Source organism: Chiloscyllium plagiosum, chromosome 42 (assembly GCF_004010195.1).
Source record: "Chiloscyllium plagiosum isolate BGI_BamShark_2017 chromosome 42, ASM401019v2, whole genome shotgun sequence".
NCBI classification, from domain to species: domain Eukaryota; kingdom Metazoa; phylum Chordata; class Chondrichthyes; order Orectolobiformes; family Hemiscylliidae; genus Chiloscyllium; species Chiloscyllium plagiosum.
In genome coordinates this window covers 5,411,199-5,430,882 of record NC_057751.1, presented here as the reverse complement: position 1 = coordinate 5,430,882, position 19,684 = coordinate 5,411,199, and the positions used below count along the sequence as shown (strand labels likewise).

At 47.4% G+C, this 19,684-nt stretch overlaps 1 protein-coding gene across 2 annotated transcripts in view; it reads right to left on the bottom strand.

The window, feature by feature from the left end:
• Positions 1 to 11,391: 11,391 nt before the first annotated feature.
• LOC122543053 (anthrax toxin receptor 1-like) overlaps positions 11,392 to 19,684 on the bottom strand; it is a 142,149-nt gene continuing 133,856 nt past the window's right edge. For both annotated transcript variants that reach the window (XM_043681251.1, XM_043681250.1), the window contains one exon: positions 11,392 to 15,547. In XM_043681251.1, coding sequence (XP_043537186.1) covers positions 15,296 to 15,547 — 252 coding nt within the window. In that variant the 3' untranslated portion in view covers positions 11,392 to 15,295. The remainder of the gene's footprint in view (positions 15,548 to 19,684) is intronic.

The window sequence follows — 19,684 nt, the reverse complement described above, 5'->3', positions numbered from 1 at the left end:
TCTCCTCTTATACTCTTGTCCTCTCAAAAAGTATGGGAAGATTACATTTACCTTCCTAACTACCAACTGAACCTGCATGTTAACCTCAAAATAATCCTGAACTAGGACTCCCAAGTCCCTTTGTGCTTCAGATTTCCAAAGCTTTTCCCTGTTAGAAAACAGTCTGTGCTGCTATACTTCCCATCAAAGTGCATGACCTCATACTTTCTCAGATTCTCACTTTCTCAAAGTGCTCTGTCTGCCAATTCCTTGCCAACTCTCCTGGAACTGTCCAAGTCCTTCTGCAGCCTCCCTGCCTCCTCAGCACTGTGTCAACTGCAAACTGAATAGCAATGTCATCAGTTCCTTGGTAAGATCATTAATGTGTGACATGAATCTTCTCCACAGGAAAAGCTGAGTGGTAAAACCAATGGAATCCTGCACATGTTGCTGTCTGGGAACAAGACAGGAAACATTGCAAATACTCAGCGTCACTGAGTTACTCTGATCACAAGTCATCATCCTCTGTCAATAATGCCATTTCAGGCTTGAAATGCTGTGTGACCTGCTGAGCACTTACAGCATCTTCTGTTCCAGTTGTAGCAAAAGCTGCACTGTTTCTGGTGTTCCTCTTTTTGTGACCAGGTCCCTTTGGGTCAGGCAAGCATTTTGGATGTTGCCTTTCTGTGTTCAAGTTAAAATGTGGATGCGAGCCTTCGGGACAGGCCAGTACCTGCAGGAGTGTCTTCTTGGGGAGGTGGTTTCACATCGACTCCAGGGAGTTAGCGAGTTATTGAAACACGCTGAACAGCACAAACCCTCACTCTTGAATTGCTGCATTCATACCTATACTGTCTTTTGTGGGAAGATAGTGGAGCCAGGCTGCTTTGGTGTCCAATTCAAGTATATTCCTGAGGTTGGGCATGAGTTACAATGTCACCAGAAATTTAAAAATCTAGGGTGTAGGTTTGCTCGCTGAGCTGTAGGTTTGATATCCAGACGTTTCATTACGTGGCTTGGTAACATCATCAGTGGTGACCTCCAAGTTGTTGTCTCCTGCTTTCACACACAAACGAAGCTGTATCAGAACACTGTTCCAACGAGCCACCACACTGCGCACAGACGAACTTCGGAAAACAGAGGAGAACCACCTATACAATGTATTCAAAAAGAACGGATACTCAAAAAATACAGTCCGGAGATTCCTCAAGAACAAACCTAATCTAATCTAAAACCATGACAAGCAGACCAAACACAGCCAGAAACCCTAACCACTTTACCATACATCAAAGAAGTTTCAGAAATGACAGCCAGACTACTAAGACCCCTCGGAATCCTAGTAGCACACAAACCCACCAACACTCTCAAACAAAAACTAACAAGCTTAAAAGACACAGTACAACCCATGGACAAAACCAACGTCATCTACAAAATTCCATGCAAGGACTGCCACAAACACTACGTAGGACAAACAGGAAGAAAGTTAGCCTCTAGGATACACGAACACCAGCTAGCCACAAAAAGACACGACCCTCTCTCCCTCGTAGCCCGACACACGGATGAAAAAAAAACACCAATTCGACTGGGACAACACATCTATCCTGGGACAGGCTAAGCAAAGACATGCCAGAGAATTCCTAGAGGCCTGGCACTCCAACCACAACGCCATAAACAAACACATAGATCTAGATACCATCTATCAACCCCTCAGAAAATGAACAAGAAATGACATCACCAGGAACCCCATCCAGGACAAACATATAAATAGAAAGCAGGAGATGGTCTGGCCTGAGAAGGTCTTCAGTCGAGCAATCTTCACGATACAGCACCATCTTGAAAATGTTGCAGCGCTGCCCATTCAAGTGGCCGCCACATATTGTGCTGTAGGTTGGCCATGCTCTGTGCAACCCTGTCAGACACTGCACTGGCTGGTCTCGTGGCCATCTGAAACAATCAGGCTTGCTTTTAATGGTGCATTCTGCTTGTGGAGCCAGCCACTGCAGTGACATTTGGGCTCGCTAACTCCCCAACCTCACCCCGCTCTGTCTGGTGTTGAATTGCAAAATGCACGAAGACTGAAAGCATGAAACGACAATGGAAGTCTGACCACAACTGGCACAGTGAGCCATTGCTTTAGTAGAACAATCACTGTGCTCCATGAGTAGACAGGTCTAAAGATTTACAATGTGTGTGCACTTAAACATTTGAGAAATCATCAAAATGTCTTGATGGCTTGGCTTGTGCAGCAGTTAGTTCAACTTACTGAGTGAAACCAAGTCCCACTTTGCAAAATGCAATTGCCAAGAAACCCAAACAGGCCAAAAACATTATCCCTGGTGGATTGTGGAGTGACTTTGATAATCCCATTCTTATTTTCAGACATCTGTGCCTCCTGTATACTACCCAACCCCCTCCCAACTGAAGGCCATAACATTAACAGGAAGAAACGAAAGGAATTGTTTATTGTGCACAAAGAGTGAGGTTGATTGCTCCTCTTGTACTGCCCTGGCCCAGTGAATGCTTGGAAAACAGTTCTGTCTGTTTCTAAATGTGGTATTTCCTGCACCAGCAGTGAGTCGTGTATCGATTCATGTCCAGAAAGTGAGGACTGTGGGGATTTTCTATAAAACCTGCTACTCCGTGTGTTTTGGTGTGCGACATGTGTACCAGGTGTAAGTAAGCCTTTTGCTGCACTATTGTTGTCTCTTGTATTTCAGCGCCAAGTCCATTTTGCAACACTTCGGAAAGCAGCATGGCTGATTGCCTTCCATGTGTTAATGAGATGAATATCAAAGCTGCAGCCTCTCCATATTCCACATGTCAATAGGGAAGCGTGCTGGATGAGAACATAATGTTTTAGTGACACCAGTCCTCAAGTTGCGATTGGCATCCTGGGTGAGATAAAACAGGGCAACAGCACGTGCACAATTTTTGGCTCTTAAGTTACATACGCCTTCCTGCTGTTATGTGAGGCGGTGAGGGGGAAAATTAACTAATGGATAGATATTTGTATGTACAGCATTTATATGTACTGTACATGGCTATTAACTGTCTTTGACCTGGATTTGGAATGGGATAACAGCTAATTGTGTTAGGTGTTGAGGATGATTGCAGAAGACGTCGGAATGTTTCTTTCCTGCTGTTTACATTGCACATTGGAAACAAAATGTGAAATCATCAGCACAAGTGTAGCCATTGCACACTCTCCACCTCAGGAACACTAAAATTGACACATACCAGTTGATGTGATGAACAGTGACGCCAGTGCACTTGGAGGTGCTGTTCCAAGCTTGGAGCTGCAGGGGCAGCATTGAGGGAACTTTTCTGCGCATACAGTTGTGCTGTAACTCACCTGAGAACACTTGGGCACTTGTTGCCTGGGGATGAGCGTTTGCATTGCACACCACCATGAGCATCCCTCGCTCTGATGAGCTGAAAATGTGACATAAATTTATCTAATTAAATTCCAGTGGCAGTGGCTTCCAACAGCGGATTGGACTGAAGACTATGTTTGGCTGATATATCGGTAATGATGTTGCTGCACAGTGCTTTAACTGGAGTATAATCTACTTATTGTGCTGTGAATCTGGTGACTTTTTTTCTTTGAATGCTTCATACTGGACAGTCTGTGGTCCTGCATTAAGTCATTGATCACCTTAAAGAGATGAAACTTGATGTGAAGATCGCCTGGGCTTTGAGCCGATCTCCATCAGGGTTGTTAATGCAGAAATGTTTCCAAAGCGATTTCGTGGTCATAATGTTCACTACCTTCTGTTCAGGGATATTTGGTTCCGTGACAGGATTGACAGAACCTAAATGAACTGGCATTGGGACAATAATTTCCAAGTTTGCATGGTCCCTCTTGTCCCTCATTTTTAACCCTTGGGACATGCACAGATGAATAACATTACTGAAGATTGGGATGGTTGGGGCTGCTGTGTGGACCTTTTTCACTTGTGTTTTGTGTTGCTGCCACTCAAGGTTAAGAGGGCTTATTTTATCTGATTGACACAATCCTCACCGCTTTGTCTCAGTCAGCTCTCTACTTGTTTTTGATTACTTGTTGCGTCAATGATTTATGGCAAATGCGCATCATTAATTGCTCGTCTTTGTATAACTTTTAATAAAAATAAGTTAGGTTTTCTTGAAGACTCTGAGAAGTTTCTTTCATGAGTATTGGCAGACATGCTCCAGTGAAGACAGTAATTGGTAAATGATTTTCATTTTTCCATGTTCACTGATCTGCCTTTCACTGAGCAGTCAAACTATGGCATGTGTAATCATACATGGAAAAAAAAAGTTGGCAGGACTCTTGGTAGATCCTGGCCTGCAACTCCTTGTAACGTGGATTCAACATTGAGACCATATTTACTCATGCAAAGGCCCCATGTGAAGTAAGTTAGAGCTCTCTGAAGCTATATTACAGTTAAGGCTGTCGCTGCAATTATTCAGTAACAGTCGTGGTGCTCACCAAGAGGCAAGAAGCAGCTCCAGTACAATAGGTTCAATGTTTTATTATTTGGTGTGTCGTTTCAGACAAAAGCCATAACACAGTCATGAAAGTGAAGTTACACCATCAAGTGTTCACGAGAATGCATGCACAGATGGAAATTTCACTTCAGGATAAATTGGAGAAGCTACTTTGTTCTCCTTTTGGTTGGGGGTGGGGTGCGGGGGAAGGCCGAGAGTCATAGAGATGTCCAGCACGGAGACAGACCCTTCGGTCCAACCCGTCCATGCTGACCAGATATCCCAACCCAATCTAGTCCCACCTGCCAGTACCCAGCCCATATCCCTTTAAACCCTTCCTATTCATATACCCATCCAGATGCCTCTTAAATGTTGCAATTGTACCAGCCTCCACCACTTCCTCTGGCAGCTCATTCCATACCCGTATCACCCTCTGCGTGAAAAAGTTGCCCCTTAGGTCTCTTTTATATCTTTCCTCTCTCAGGAGGTATGTTGGAGGTACTTAAGATCCGGGCACCGTTGATGGAGAGCAACCTTTCCCAGTCCTGCAAGGATCAAGAGTTGAGAGGGCAAACATGTAAAAGAATGAGCAGATGTGACTTCATAGTGTTGGTGTATTGAGTGGTCAGGATCTGGAATGCAGATGTTTCTTTAAACAGGAATACTCAGGATACCGGAGAAAGAGTATGAGAGTGCGGCTACTCGTTTGGAGAGCAGACACAGACATGAAGATCAGAAGGCATAATCTCAGAATAATGGGACACCAATTTCAGACTGAGAATGAAAAGGAATTTCTTCCCCTCAGAGGGTTGAGAGTCTTTGAAGCACCTTGTCACAGACAGCTATGGTACCAGAGTCCTTGTGTGTATTGAAGGCTGAGATACATTCCTGATCAGCAGGGGAATGAAGGGAAGAGCAGGAAAGTGGGTGTGAGGAATGTCGGACCAACTATGATCCCACTGAATGACAAACCAGGCTCGAGAGGTCAAATAGCCTTCTCTTGTTCCTGTTTTTTTATAATTGTATGATGGGCCAAAAAGTCATTTCTTGAACTGCGAGAATTCTGCAGTGAGTGTATTTTGTTCAGCTATTTGCTTGGCATGCACATGTCCCCACACTATGCCAAAGTGCTTTACAGTACATCCTGAACTTGACAAGTGTAATGACTGTCAAAGTTGGACAGAACACAAAGTAAAAATAGCATCTTCAAACTCCTTGACTGCCTGAGTGATTTGTGCTCCCTGGGGGGAAGCAAAAGACACATCCACACAAGGATACCAGCACACCAAGTTTAATGAACAAAGAGTTACATTGTGGGAAAAAAACGGAATAGACAAAAAAAATCCCGCCATCAATTTATTTTCTCTATAACAGTGGTGTGAGTGGTTTCGGCTAATTTTCACTTGAACCTGGCCCTGAAATGAACCTGCTTCCAACCTTAGTGGTAGATAAGACTGCAGCTCACGCTGGGATGTGGGCTGACTCGCTGGTTGGCTGCCCTGCAGGCTGCTCTCATTCAGCTTTGTAACCCTTGCACACATCTCACAGCCAGTGACTCCAGCACAGAGCCTGGCCTGTTTTATCACGTTCCTTCTCCCTTCTCTCTGGAGGCCTCGCCTGATTCCCCATTTTGGTATGAATGAGGGAGGGAAGGACGGTGCTCTACCCAAAACCCAAAGCCATCTTTGCATTGTCAAATGACACATTGGCAGGGGCAGTGCCCAACCCTCTCCCATTTAAATGACAGATTTGCTTTGTGACTTAAAGTGTCGCTTGTGAGTTCAGCAAAATTTCCTCAGTCTGTTGTCTGTCCCACAGCTTTGGAATCGCTGTTGCTGAGCAGACAATAAAATTCTGATGATTTTCATGGTTCCCATCTTCCATTTTGGTACAACCGACAGGTTGACTCGTCGCGACAAGGCATGAGACAACACAACACTGGTCAGCGCTAATTTCTTGGCTTGCATTTTTCCCTGTAGATGCCACAAACCGTTGTGAAGAGATTGTGTGTACAGGAAGATTACAGGTTACCCTGTTCCCAGCCAGGTCATTCAACCTGAGGAAATCAGCAATGTGCTGCAGGTCGGAATTAAGTACAGGTTAAGGGTCAACTGCCCAAGCCGGCCGACACCTTGTTTATAGTCTGTTAAATGAATATCATAGTTATCTTCTTTCCTCAGCCTGCTTTCAATAAAATTACACTCATTACATACAACTGGAGGATGGGATTACGCGGTGTGGTGAAACGCCACAGCAAGTGTGTCAGTGACATCCCTGGACACCAGACAGATTAATCAGTTCTGAAGAAGGGTCACTGCACCAGAAATGTTAACTCTGTCTCTCTCTCTCTCTCTCTCTCCACAAACACTGCCAGATCTGCTGAGTTTGCCCAGCAATTTCTGTTTCTTTTTCAGATTTCCAGCATCTGCAGTTCTTTGTTTGATATTAGACCAGTCCGTTGCTTGTTTTAAATCAGTGTTATTGATCTTTGTTTTCTGCTGAGCGAAGTTAGGAAGGGTCTACAGGCCCAAAGCAGGTGTACTGAGTTAGGCCACAAATCAGCCTTGAATGGTAGAACAAATTCAAGGGATTCAATGGCCTGTTCCTGTGTTTCTGTGTCCTGTGTAGAATGAGACCACTTGCATCCAGCAACCAGGCAAAATGTGAACCAAAAATCCTTTTCCATGTCCATGTGACAAATGATACACCCAAGTGGGTGAAACCAGTAGGTTGTACAGGTGATTCTTGCACTCCAGTTCCACAGGAACAATCATGTTCAGATATTCGTCCACGTGACTCACATGCCCAGGAAGCTGTCAAGTGCGGATGTTTCGCCAGTATTGGTTCAATCAGTCTTAATGAGCTGGTGGAATTGCAATCCTTGTTGAAGTCCTTGTGTGTGTTTACTTTTGCATTTCTGAAAGTCAGGCGTTCGTTCAAAACCCAAAGAAAATGTAAACAGATCAAATAGGCAGTAAAGCAATGGTTAACAAGCACAGCTTGATCAACATGCCATAAACAAGTACTTGGCCTCTGTACAATAATTTACTGCCCCAATCCACCCCTTAGAAACAGTCCCCACTGTGGATTTGAGACGCTTCAGCCAGGCAGATGTGGAGCATGCAATGAAATGATACAAGATTTCTCCTCGGCTGGTGACCACTCCATATGATTCAGTTTTTAACTTGGGGTCCATCACCTCTGCTTGTGTGTAAACTGCACAGAATAACGGAAACCCAGGTTCAAATGCACTGGGACAACATTGCATGGAGGTTGTGACTATCCCTTTGGCCTGTATTGGGAGTTGGTGGGGTTGGGGCTTTGTGTTGGGAGGAGCTCAGGATTGGATGAATCCACAGTTTCCCGAGGGAAATCCTGTCTCAGAACACTGTGAGTGGGTTCAGTGGGTGGCAGATCTCCAGAGAAACCGCAGTGGTTCGGTACCCAGATAAGCAGTCTATACCAAGTTACCACCCGCTCCACACACGCACACACACCCTCCACCATCGCCACCAGTTTTGACCCCCAGTCCCAAAACCACTAAGAAGCATTGCCTCAATCCCCCCAAGGCCTCCCTTCCCTCATTTGCTGGGCACCATGAACCCGGTATTGGGGCTGCAGCGTGGTGGGCATGTGCACCACGGACTGAATTGCTCACTGGGGATGGAGGGGGAAGAATGGGTGGTCCCAGCTGTCTGGGTAACTCAGGACAGGCAATAAACCGTGCCTCCTCCTGCGATCCTTTCCACCCTCCCCCCCACACATACACTCAATGGGAACAACTCACTTGGATGGAGCTGAGCTGATCGGGCCAACTGCTCCCTCAGATGCTGCCTGACCTGCTAGGTGCTTTTCCCAGCACCACACTTTGATTTCTGACTCTGCTCTCCGGCATCTGAGGTCCTGACTCTCTCTCCTGCTCCCTGGACCGGGGTTAAGGGGAACACCGTCACTGCCAATAACAGAGTCGATGACACAACAGCGAGGAGGGAGGGTTGGGGGGAGATTTTGCAAGGTTGGGTGGGTGCGGTGTTTCCTGTAGACAGAGCAGGATGGGCCCAATCCCCCCTCCTTGCACCCAGACCAGAGTGGTGCTGGAAAAGCGCAGCAGGTCAGGCAGCATCCGAGGGAGCAGGAAAACCTGGATCAGGAGGTTCCTGTTGCGCCCACCCCGACTGAATGCCACTCCCCGTCATAACTTTTCAGATCGAATTTGAAATGAACCTTCCAGGGTCACTGGGGACCCGAAACGTCAACTCTGCTTTCTCTGTCTCTCCCTTCAGATGCCTCCAGACCTGCTCAGTCTCCCTTTCAGCAATTTCTGATCTGATCGGTTGGGTGTGCGCCCCGTGTCGATCGGAATGGCCGTAGAGCAAAGGGTGCAGTCGATCTTGTAGAGTTTGACGGCCAGCCCCTTTGGGAAGTCCCTGATGTTCGCTGTCTGCTGACGGAACCAAAGGCGGGCAGGTCTGGAAGCCCTCGATCCCCACCCTGGGGCTGAGGTGTGTGTCTCTGATTTGCGCCGAGTTGCAGATTCATGGTTTGGTTTTGTCCGTCCCGTTGAAGCGAGTGGGCGGACTGAATGTGTTCCACTGACCATCAGAGGGTTGCTTGGTGTGTGGGGGGGTCAGGGTGACGGTGGGGGGGGGGTGCTCCCCTGGTCTCAGAGACAACGTGAAATGGGGAAAATCTCCACTTGCAAATAACGTCTCGTAGTCCTCGACTCCTCTGGCTATCTTCTGAGGTTCGAACCTCGTGTTCAAATGCCTGGTTTCAATCCCTGACTCTATCGACCCCTTTTCTGTATACTCTGTCCCTCAACCCTGTCTGCCTTAGCATCACGACTGCACATCCAAATACTTGCCCGATGTAATGAAGGTTTCGGCTTCTTCTCCCGTCCTGACGGGCACTGAGTTCCAGGGAAATATTCGCCCAGAACGGAATGCCCCGAACTGCTGCCACACATGTCCCTGCTCACCTCACTCAGTCTAAACCTGCACGCTGGCAGGATGGACAGAGAGAGAGAGAGAGACTGAAACAGTCCGGAGTGTGCTGCTGGAAAAGCACAGCAAGTCAGGCAGCATCCGAGGATCAGGAGAATTGAACGTTTCAGGCAAATCAGGGAACAGATTCCTGATAAAGGGCTCTTGCCCGAAACGTTAATCCTCCTGATCCTCGGATGCTGCCTGACCTGCTGTGTGCTTTTTCCAGCAACACTGCAATCTTGACTCTGATCGCCAGCTTCTGCAGTCCCCACTTGCTCCTCGGCACTGACCCTTCGGCCCACCATGTCCATGCCAACCAATGAGCAGCACACTGCACTTATCTCATTTACCTGCACTGAGCTCGCTGAGGTCACCCTCAAGCAACACCTTGAAGGGTCCCCAGTAAAAGTAGACGTCAGGGAGTGGGCAGAGGGTGAGGTGAGGCATCTGCACCAGCATCTGCAGTCCTCGTTTTTACCTGGAGGGAGAGGTGAGTTGCAGCGTTGTCGGGGAAATGAAGCCAATGCAAAGCAAAAAAAGGAGCTAAAAAGCAAGCTTGTGAGCAGCACAAAGACGGTGTGAGCTGGGGGGGAGAGGGAAGAGATGTGCGTGTGGGGTGAATCAGGGAACAGATTCCTGATAAAGGGCTCTGCCCTGCAGTGCCGGCAGTAGCCAGGAGATGTCGCATGCAGATGAAAACAAGAGGCACATCTGCAAACAATGATGAAAAGTAACCGTCTCAAATGTGACTCTGCAGCTTTCAACCTCCCGGCTGCAGCCTCTGAGAGCCAGCCGTGAGGACGGAAATCCACGCGGGAAGTTACAAAGTTTGCACGGTCTCTTTTCAGTGCAAAACCGAATAAGGCTGGGGGAATGGGGCATGAGATCTCTCTCCACCCACACTCCCTCCCAAACCTACCGAGAGAGGCGAGAAGGTGGAGCTGACTTGGGAAAGAAAGGAAATGCTGAGCAAGCCATTTGCAGTTTAGAGAGACACACACACACTGTGTTATTTCAGATGCAGAGATGCAATTGGCCAAGATATGTGCCATTGTCGTGCATTGCCAAGCGAAAGCGTTCTTGTGAAATTATGTCAAGACTATATGCTTTTTTACATCTTTGGCTCCTTTACTGAATAATAATACTTCTGTTTACACAGCACCACTAACTTTTTTTTAAAAAAAATTCGCTCCTGGGATCTGAACATTGTTAGTTGAGTGAGCATTTATTGCCCGAAGGTGGTGCTGAGACACCTTCCTGAACTGCTAGAGACCATCTGCTTTAATGCTCTAAGAGAGGGAATTCCAGGAGTTTGACCCAGGTTGAGGAACGGCGGTAAATTTCCAAGTCAGGATGGGGAGTGGCTCAGAGGATGGTGTCCCTATGTATCTGCTGCCCTAGCCCTTGTAGATGGAAGGTGGTCATGGGTTTGGAAGGTGCAACCTAAGGATCTTTGGCAAATTTCTGGAGTGCATCGTGCAAATGGTACTGAGTGTCAGTGTTGGGGGTGGGGGTGGATGTGGTACCAGTCAGGCAGGGGCTGCTTGCTCCTGGATGGTATAGAGCTTCTGAGGTGTTGTTGGAACTGTACCTGTTTCAGGCAAGTGGGGAGTATTCCAACACATTCCTTGCTTGAAGGTGGTGGGCAGGCTTTGGGGAGACAGGAGCTCAGTTCCCTGCTGCACTGTTCTTAATGTCTGGCCTGTTCTTGTAACTACTGTATTTAGGTGGCTGGTCCAGTTGAGTCTCTGGTAACCCCAGGACGTTGATACTGGGGGATTCAATGATGGTGATCCAATTCAATGTGATGAGCTGGTGGCTAGATTGTCTTTTTTTGGAGATGGTCGCTGTCTGGCATTTGTGTGGCGCGAATGTTACTTGCCACTTGTCAGCCCAAGCCTGGATATTGTCCAAGTCTTGTTGCATTTGAACACGGATTGCTTCAGTATCTGAGCAGTCACAAATAGTGCTGAACACTGTGCAATCATCAGCAAACATTCTCACTTCTGACTTAATGATGGAGGGAAGGTCAACGATGAATCAGCTATTTGTAGATATTTGGGCTGAGGACATCACCCTGAGGAACTCCTGCAGAGATGTCCTGGAGCTGAGATGATGGACCTCCAACAACCACAACCCTCTTCCTGTTTGCTAGGAACGACTGCAACCAGTGGAGACTTCCTCCCACTTCCCCCTTGCCCCCAACTCCAATATCCATTGACTCCAGTGTTTTCTACTTTGATGTCAAGGACTGTCACTCTCACCTCCTCTCTGGAATTCAGCTCTTGTGGTTCACATGTCAACCAAAGCTGCAATAAGGTCAGGAGCTCTGGCAGAAGCCAATTTGTCTGTCGGTGAGCAGATTATTGCTGAGCAGTACTGCTGTTGTTGACATCGCCATCACTTTACTGATGGCTGAGAGTAGTCTAATGGTCATTGGCCATGTTGGATTTGTCCTGCTTTCTGTGTACAGGATATACCTGGGCAATTTTCCACATTGTCAGGGAGATGGCAGTGTTGTAGCTGTAGTGGAAGGGGAGCGGCAAGTTCTGGAGCACAAGTCTTCAGTGCTATTGCCGGAATGTTGTCAGGGCCCATGTGTGGCCTATATTGTTGGATTCATGGATGAATATGAATCCCATATCTGTCACCCTCCTCCAACACAGAAAGGAGATGACAACTTATGAACCATCGACTGATCTATCGCACCAAGGCTCCAACTCTTGTTTCTATGCCAACTTCCTTGTCTTTCTGCTTTGTCAATACAATGGTCTGCATGACTCCCCTGGACATTTCTCCTGAAAAGCAAACACCTGTCCATGCAGCCTCTTTCAATCAAGACTCTTTGCAGTGCCCTCCTACTTTGATCAGTTCTTTACTCGGGACCTCAATCCTCTTTCTCACCTTCAAGTTTCCACATTTCAGTTTGGTGTCAGGGAGATGCTGCTGCTCTGACCTGGCACACCTTCTGTCCCACACTCTTGTGGACAACACGTGTTGTGAGCTTAGGCTCTGTAACTAGTTCATCTCAGATCATTGTTGATGAAGGTCAGGCCTGAAATGGATAGGTGCAGAAACGTCTCAGAAGTGTTAACTTTCCCAACAAAGAGTAACACTCGTCAGGACAAATGCAAGAATACCCCAGATTCCGAACAGTCACAGCAATTTATAACGCAGGAGAAAAGGGTGGGCCGATTGGTTGGCAAGTTGACTCTGATTGGCTGAAGTGTTGCCATGGGGGAATGCAAAGGGTTCCCAGGCAATTCAAAATAAAAAGTGCAAGTCTTGAACCGATTTCTGTTATTTCCAGAGAGTGGGTCCCGCACATCGACTTTAAGCCACTTCTCCTCACATCAATGAGTGCAGTCGGGGTAGTTCTGCAAGTGCTGTCCATTTACGGTGTTGTTTAATCTTCGGCTCTGATCTGAAGTCAGTCATGAATGTCGGTTCAGTCCAAGCAGTGTTTGTAAATTTAACAACTTGGTCAGCCTTCCCGTCCATTACGAGCATCAGAAAGGCCTGGATTTCCTTTCCCGGAGTATTGTCTTCCTATCGGAATGTGGCCCATGACCAGGAAGCATTCTGGAGAGAAGTGCTACCAATTGTTGATCAACATCAGTTCTTCACGTCACTGGGTTCGAGGGTGTTTCCCCGCAGCACCCCTTGAACTCTGTGTTCTCTTTGGTGGGCTGTAAACGCACATACACACACACACATGCGGAGAAATAATATGCTTAAAAATGACCACATTGTCTGTTCAAATGATTCCAGGTAAGGCTGGAAACTTTTCCAAGAGTTTTCACAACATAATCCACTCTTTGCTCCAGAAGGTATCAACAATTTGTCTCCCCGATAGTAAAATGAGCTCCGTATAATCTGCAAGATCGGGTGCTTTCAATCATGAGACGATACTGAACAGACAGGGCTCTCTATTTATCTTCATCCTGTTTGTTTGCTTCATGCAGCAACTTGAGGTGATTTTACAGCCCTGTCTGCTGAGTCTGATGGAGCTGATTGCTTTCTCTCCATGGTCCACAATTAACAGGGTCAGACCCGGGTTCAAGTCCCACCTGCTCCAGAGGGTGTGTCATAACATCCCTGAACACCACGAGGGGAAGGAAAAAATATAAGGTGGTCAACGATCTCTTTGGCTCGGTTTGTCGCTTGTGTTCAAGACCGTCCAAGACTGTGATGCTAAAAGCCAGTTGAGGTGTCACACCAATAACCTTCCCTGCAACCTGAAATGGAGGGAGAGGGACAATAACATGAAGGCTTTGGCAGGTGCTGGGTGACAAGGAAGGCAAGATGAGAAGGAACCGCCGTAGTTATGAAAAGACCAGAGGTGTGCTTTTGTTCTTGTTGCTTCCAGAGGTGAAGTAGTTTGGTAGTTATTAGTTACTCTTTCAATCCAAGGTGAATCCATACGGAATGATACATCCTGCTCCCAAATGCTTTCCCAATGGGAAACTCTCTTGGATTGAATCTGTCTCTCTCTGTTTTATCTCCAATTCTCCTTTCTTATTTTGCCAGCCTTGCTGATTCCCCACATCGTGATAGATATGCATGATCTCCACAACCAGCTTTTCCACTCAGTGGGTCCCAGTCCCGTAGAATTCCCGATGAAGTCCACCAGTTCCCGGGATAGTGGAGCGTTTCCAGGAACCTCACCCATTTCCTGTCAGGTATGTTGTTGCCCCATGCTCGCTCGGTGGGATCGAGGTGATGGGGGTGAGGGGGGCACAGGGCAAGTGGGAAGTCTCACTGCCGGTGCCCCCATTCCCCTCAACCCCTGAGGGAGGGCACTAACGGGCGGCGGTGGGGTGAGTGTCAGTGGGAGGTACAAACCTGCGTAGCCCATCCACCTTCCAACCATTGCCCCAGGGAGCAGCACAATCCCAGCAGCTTGAAGAGCTGCTTCCATTGGAAGGTCACCCCCAGGAGAGCAGCATCACCAGTTTGTTTAGTTTGCCCCTTGCCCTGCAGTTCCCTAACTCCACCCGCTGGCCCCAATCTGCCCAGCCAGACCACAACGGTATCTGATACAGGGTTGGAGGAAAGGGGGAGGAGGGCTACAGGAGTGAGAGAGAGAGATAGGGAGAGGGGCAGGAAGGTGGAAAACCCCTAAATCGGGCAAGCTGTCCCCATGCAGCTTCTCCTTCCCCACTGCGCCGTGACAACGTCCCCCTGTCCCCCCTCCTCTACCCTGGTGAGAAGTGGGTCCCAGTTGGAGAACAACGACCACCCCCACTGTCCCCCTCCTCCTCCCCCCCACCCCCGCCCAAGCGACAGAGGGAGCACGCTGGGAATCGAAGCTGCAAGATATCTGTTGTGATGGACGGCGATGCCAAACGGGACACTGCGTTACAGCCCAGGCCCGTCAGGAGCTGTTACTGATCACCTTCAAACTGACACAACCAGCAAGGGATATCGGCGTCCCCTTCCCATCCGTCCGTGTGCAGAGAGAGAAGCGAGAAACTCAACAGCCAATCTCCTAGACAGGCTGCTCAAAACCCAATGTGTCGTCCGCCTAGCGGCTTTAGTTGCAGAAAGATAGCAAAAATGTAATAAGGTTATATATAAAATGGTAACTGCCGAATATCAATATATCACACAACGTAAAAGCGACAATTGATGGACTTGAAGACAACGATGCCAACTTTAACTGGCACAAGTTCAGAAGGATATTGCTGTGTGGATTGGAGCTTGTTTTGCACCCTGCAATATATATATATATGTATATATATATAAAAGACTGACAAAAGGGAAGACAATCTCCATCGGGCCAGCAGGGAGCCTTGACACAGTACCACTTTGGTGGCCTTTCACCATCGGCCACTCAATCCTCGGGTCAGCTGGAGGCTTCAGAAGGAAGGGCGTGGAGGTGGGCGAGATGGTGGAGGGGCCCGGCTAGGCGGTGGGCCTGGTGGTGGTGGAGGCAGCGAGGAAGTCGGCGATGGAGCAGGTGAAGGTTCAGGCGACGGGGCTGGAGAGGCAGGAGGGCTGAGGTTGGGGCAGTAGATGGGTGGAGGTCCCACATTCCTCATGTTGTTGTAGATCGGGTAGCTGGCTGGCTTGGCTTCGCTCTTCACCCGAGTGAAGTTAATGCAGCGGCCCTGTAAGGTGGGGTGGGGTCAAAAACACACACAGCGGTCACTCTCACTGGCTGCACGGTTCTGGATCCCTCCCGCTCCACCGAATGTCATGAAACCCTCATGCTGACCCAGGCTGCTGGATGCACAGGCACATGCTGAGATGAATTACAACATCAGGCACCGCCAAGGAGAAAAACCAGGCAATTCCAGAGCTCTGGCCTAGGTAACGCAAGGCTCACAAAGTAGACCAACTGGAAAACAGAGAAGTGGCAGATGGAGTTTAATTTAGATAAATGTGAGGTGCTGCATTTTGGGAAAGCAAATCTTAGCAGGACTTATACACTTAATGGTAAGGTCCTAGGGAGTGTTGCTGAACAAAGAGACCTTGGAGTGCAGGTTCATAGCTCCTTGAAAGTGGAGTCGCAGGTAGATAGGATAGTGAAGAAGGTGTTTGGTTTGCTTTCCTTTATTGGTCAGAGTATTGAGTACAGGAGTTGTGAGGTCATGTTGTGGCTGTACAGGACATTAGTTAGGCCACTGTTGGAATATTGCGTGCAATTCTGGTCTATTTCCTATCTGAAGGATGTTGTGGAACTTGAAAGGGTTCAGAAAACATTTACTAGGATTTTGCCAGTGTTGGAGGGTTGGAGGGTTTGAGGTATTGGGAGAGGTTGAATAGGCTGGGGCTGAGGGGTGGCCTTCTCGAGGTTTATAAAATTATGAGGGGCATGGATAGGATAAATAGACAAAGTCTTTTCCCTGGGGTCTGGGAGTCCAAAACTGGAGGGGCATAGGTTTAGGGTGAGAGGGGAAAGATATAAAAGGGACCTAAAGAGCAACCTTTTCACTCTGAGGGTGGCACATGTATGGAATGAGCTGCCAGAGGAAGTGGTGAAGGCTGGTACAATTGCAACATTTAAGAGGCATTTGGATGGGTATATGAATGGGATCGTGCACTGACCTGACCCTTTCCCAAACACATCGGGAATGGGCCAGTTATCATAAGTTGGACTCAAGATGTTCACCAAATGAGGCTCAGAGGAAATTGCAGGTCGTTCTACTATAACATGCATTCACCAGAACATGATTGACAAACTGGGGACACTGTTTCTAGTGTGGCACGGTGGCTCAGTGGTTAGCACTGCTGCCTCACAGCACCAGGGTACCAGGTTCGATTCCAGCCTGAAGAGACTCTCTGTGTGGAGTTTGTACATTCTCCCTGTGTCTGCATGTGTTTCCTCCCACTATCACAAAGATGTGCAGGTTAGGGTGGATTGGCCATGCTAAATTACGCAAAGCGTTAGGTGCATTAGTCAGAAGGAAATGGCTCTGGGTGGGTTACTTTTCGGAGGGTTGGTTGGGCCGAAGGGCCTGTTTCCACACTATAGCTAATCTAAAGCGCAAACTTTTAAAGCGTATATTGGTTATAACATGATTCTGATCCCATTACAGTCGTTTCTGGGGAACGTGGTAGTTCCATTCTCATATTATAAGAAAGTCACTTCAGAGCAGCATCATTTAAGCTAATGGGGTTGGAATCACATTGTTACCACTGTATTATCACTGTATAAACTCGTGCTACAGAAACAGTGTTCAATTCGTCAATTGTGTAAAAGTGAATTTGCATTAATGAAGCGCGCATTGTAGCAGAATGACCTTTAGTTTAGATGGTGCTGCAATTGTGTGATTTTCTGAAACACAGGATTACATGAGAATGGAACTACCACATGATAGCAGAACTGACTGTAATTCCAAACTAAAGCAGTTGAAAGTACTGGCCTCTCCTGCCCATTTCTGTCCTGCCTGTTGGAGTGAAACACCCTCCCGAGTTACACCAATTGGTTGCCTTCAGTTGGCGGATGAGATGTGTGCAATGAAAAGAGAAACCTGACCAGAAACCGAACACAGCAATTTCACCAGAAAGTGCACGGCAGAATTCGTTTGTACAAACTACTGTCAGAGCGTTCAGTTTGACTCTTCCAAGATGCCATGCAGTCCCCCCGAGGACAGACTGCCAAGTCCTCCCCATCAATATGACCTTTTGAACACTCTGTAAAGGAAAAATTCCCTAAATGTCTCTGCAATTCGTTGGGAGCTGTGCAGGGACATGTCTTGTTGCGTGAGCTGGGCCACAATAACGTGGATGGTTGGAGGACAATCTTATCACACAGTCAGTTTGTGAAATGTGCTATCTACGTCATTGTCGAGTCCATCAGCAGGGATTAACGTCACATCTCTTGATATCACTTGGGGATCATCCTTCAAGAGGCTAACTTAAGGGTTTCATTGACAAGAGACACAAATAGAATCTGACTGAGATACCTTTGTTTAAAAAAAGGAGATGGCACTCTCTGTCACAAGACAGAGGGGGACACCTGCCAAATAACTCAGAGAAAGGCACGGAAGATTGTCAAATTAGCAAGGGTGCGCCAACACTCACTCATTGGGCCACTCAGTTGATGATCAGTGCAGCCCATGATGTTAAGGTCATCACGGCCTCAGTGTGATTGTTGAGTTGACCACAACAAAGAATAGATTGAAGGAGTTGTATTTCGACAATGCCTTTCATGATCTCTCAAAGAGTTTCCTCCTCACCAATGAAATCCCTCATGATGCGTGACGTGGTGTCAGTTAATCATATACACTGCAATAGTTATTGAGAACTTGGGTTACAAAGTATTAGAAAAATGGACTTTGGCTTTCAGCTGTATCACCACCCTGTTTGGAAGAGTGTGTGGTCACAAACAGCAGACTGTGACAATGCTGTGGCTTAAGGAGGTATGTTTTGTCCTGGTTCCTGTTAGAGAGAGAGAGAGAGAGAGAGATACTGGGGCACAGGCGCCAAACAGTCTATGAGAAGAAAAACACCTTGTGGAGCCTTGGGTGTTTTGTTTTTAAAGCTGGAACAATAGAAGCAGCCTGAACGGGTGTGGTCAAGTTCCCACCCACAGAATCAGGGATTTTTAGTTTTTAAGTTTTCAGCAGCAGTTGCTGTCGGGGTCTTGAAGAAGTGGCAGCTATTTTTCCCTTTCCTGATTCCAGCCAAAAACTGGGGATTCTCTTCCTCAGTGGCTGGATTGCATATGAGACAAGGTCTGTCAACTGAATTTACCTTTTGCTGTGGGTATGTTTATGGGATGCTGCTACATTCCTCCCCCACCCCCCACCCCCAACCCTCGTTGCTGTTTAGGTGTTAAACACTGTACGCTTCTGTGAAGTTTCCAATCAAGTTAGGTGATTCCAGGTGCTTCTTTCTTTTGCTGTATTTTAAGTATAGTGTTTGAATGCATTTTGTTTATGAGATTTTGGAGAACATCATGGTCGAACAAAAAGCCAATGGAGAACTGCAGACCAGCCGTTTATAGGAAAGCCAAACACACTGACCAGATACTCAACGACATCCCACCCCCCACACAAATGGAGCTGTGAGCCACAACACACTGCAGCATCCCGGAACTACAAGAAGCCAAGGAGAAACACCTATACCACGTATTCAGAAACAATGCTTACCCAATATGCGCAGTCTGCCGATTCCTGTGCAACAGACCTGTGCAGCAAGTCACCAAATGCCCAGAGACTCTAGTCATCCTACCATACATCAAAGACATTTCAGAGGTGACAACCAAACTAGTCTGACCCCTAGGCATCATGGTAGCCCACAAACCTACCACCAAACTGAAAAACTATTGATGGATTCAGAGGTCCCCGTACCCACAGCCAGCAGAACAAACATAATATACAAAATACCCTGCAAGGACTGCAACAAACATTACCTTGGACAAACGGGCAGGAAGCTACACACCAGGATTTACCAATTACCAGCTATCACTTGTATCCTTACACACAGACGATGAGGGACACCAGTTCGACTGGGACAGTACATCCATCCTGGGACAGGCGAAACAAAGTCACGCCCAGGAAATCCGAGAGGTGTGGTATTCAAACCGGAACTCCATCAACAAACACATCGATTTGGACTCCCTTTACCAACCTCTCAGAAACAGAACCGGAAATGACATCACCCACCACAACAGAGCAAGACACATAAATAGTAAGCAGGACAGAACACCAACACTTCACCAGAGGCTCATTGGTGATGTTACCTAGCAAAGTGACAAAACCATGTCTGAGAACAAACCTACCAGCTCAGTGAACAAA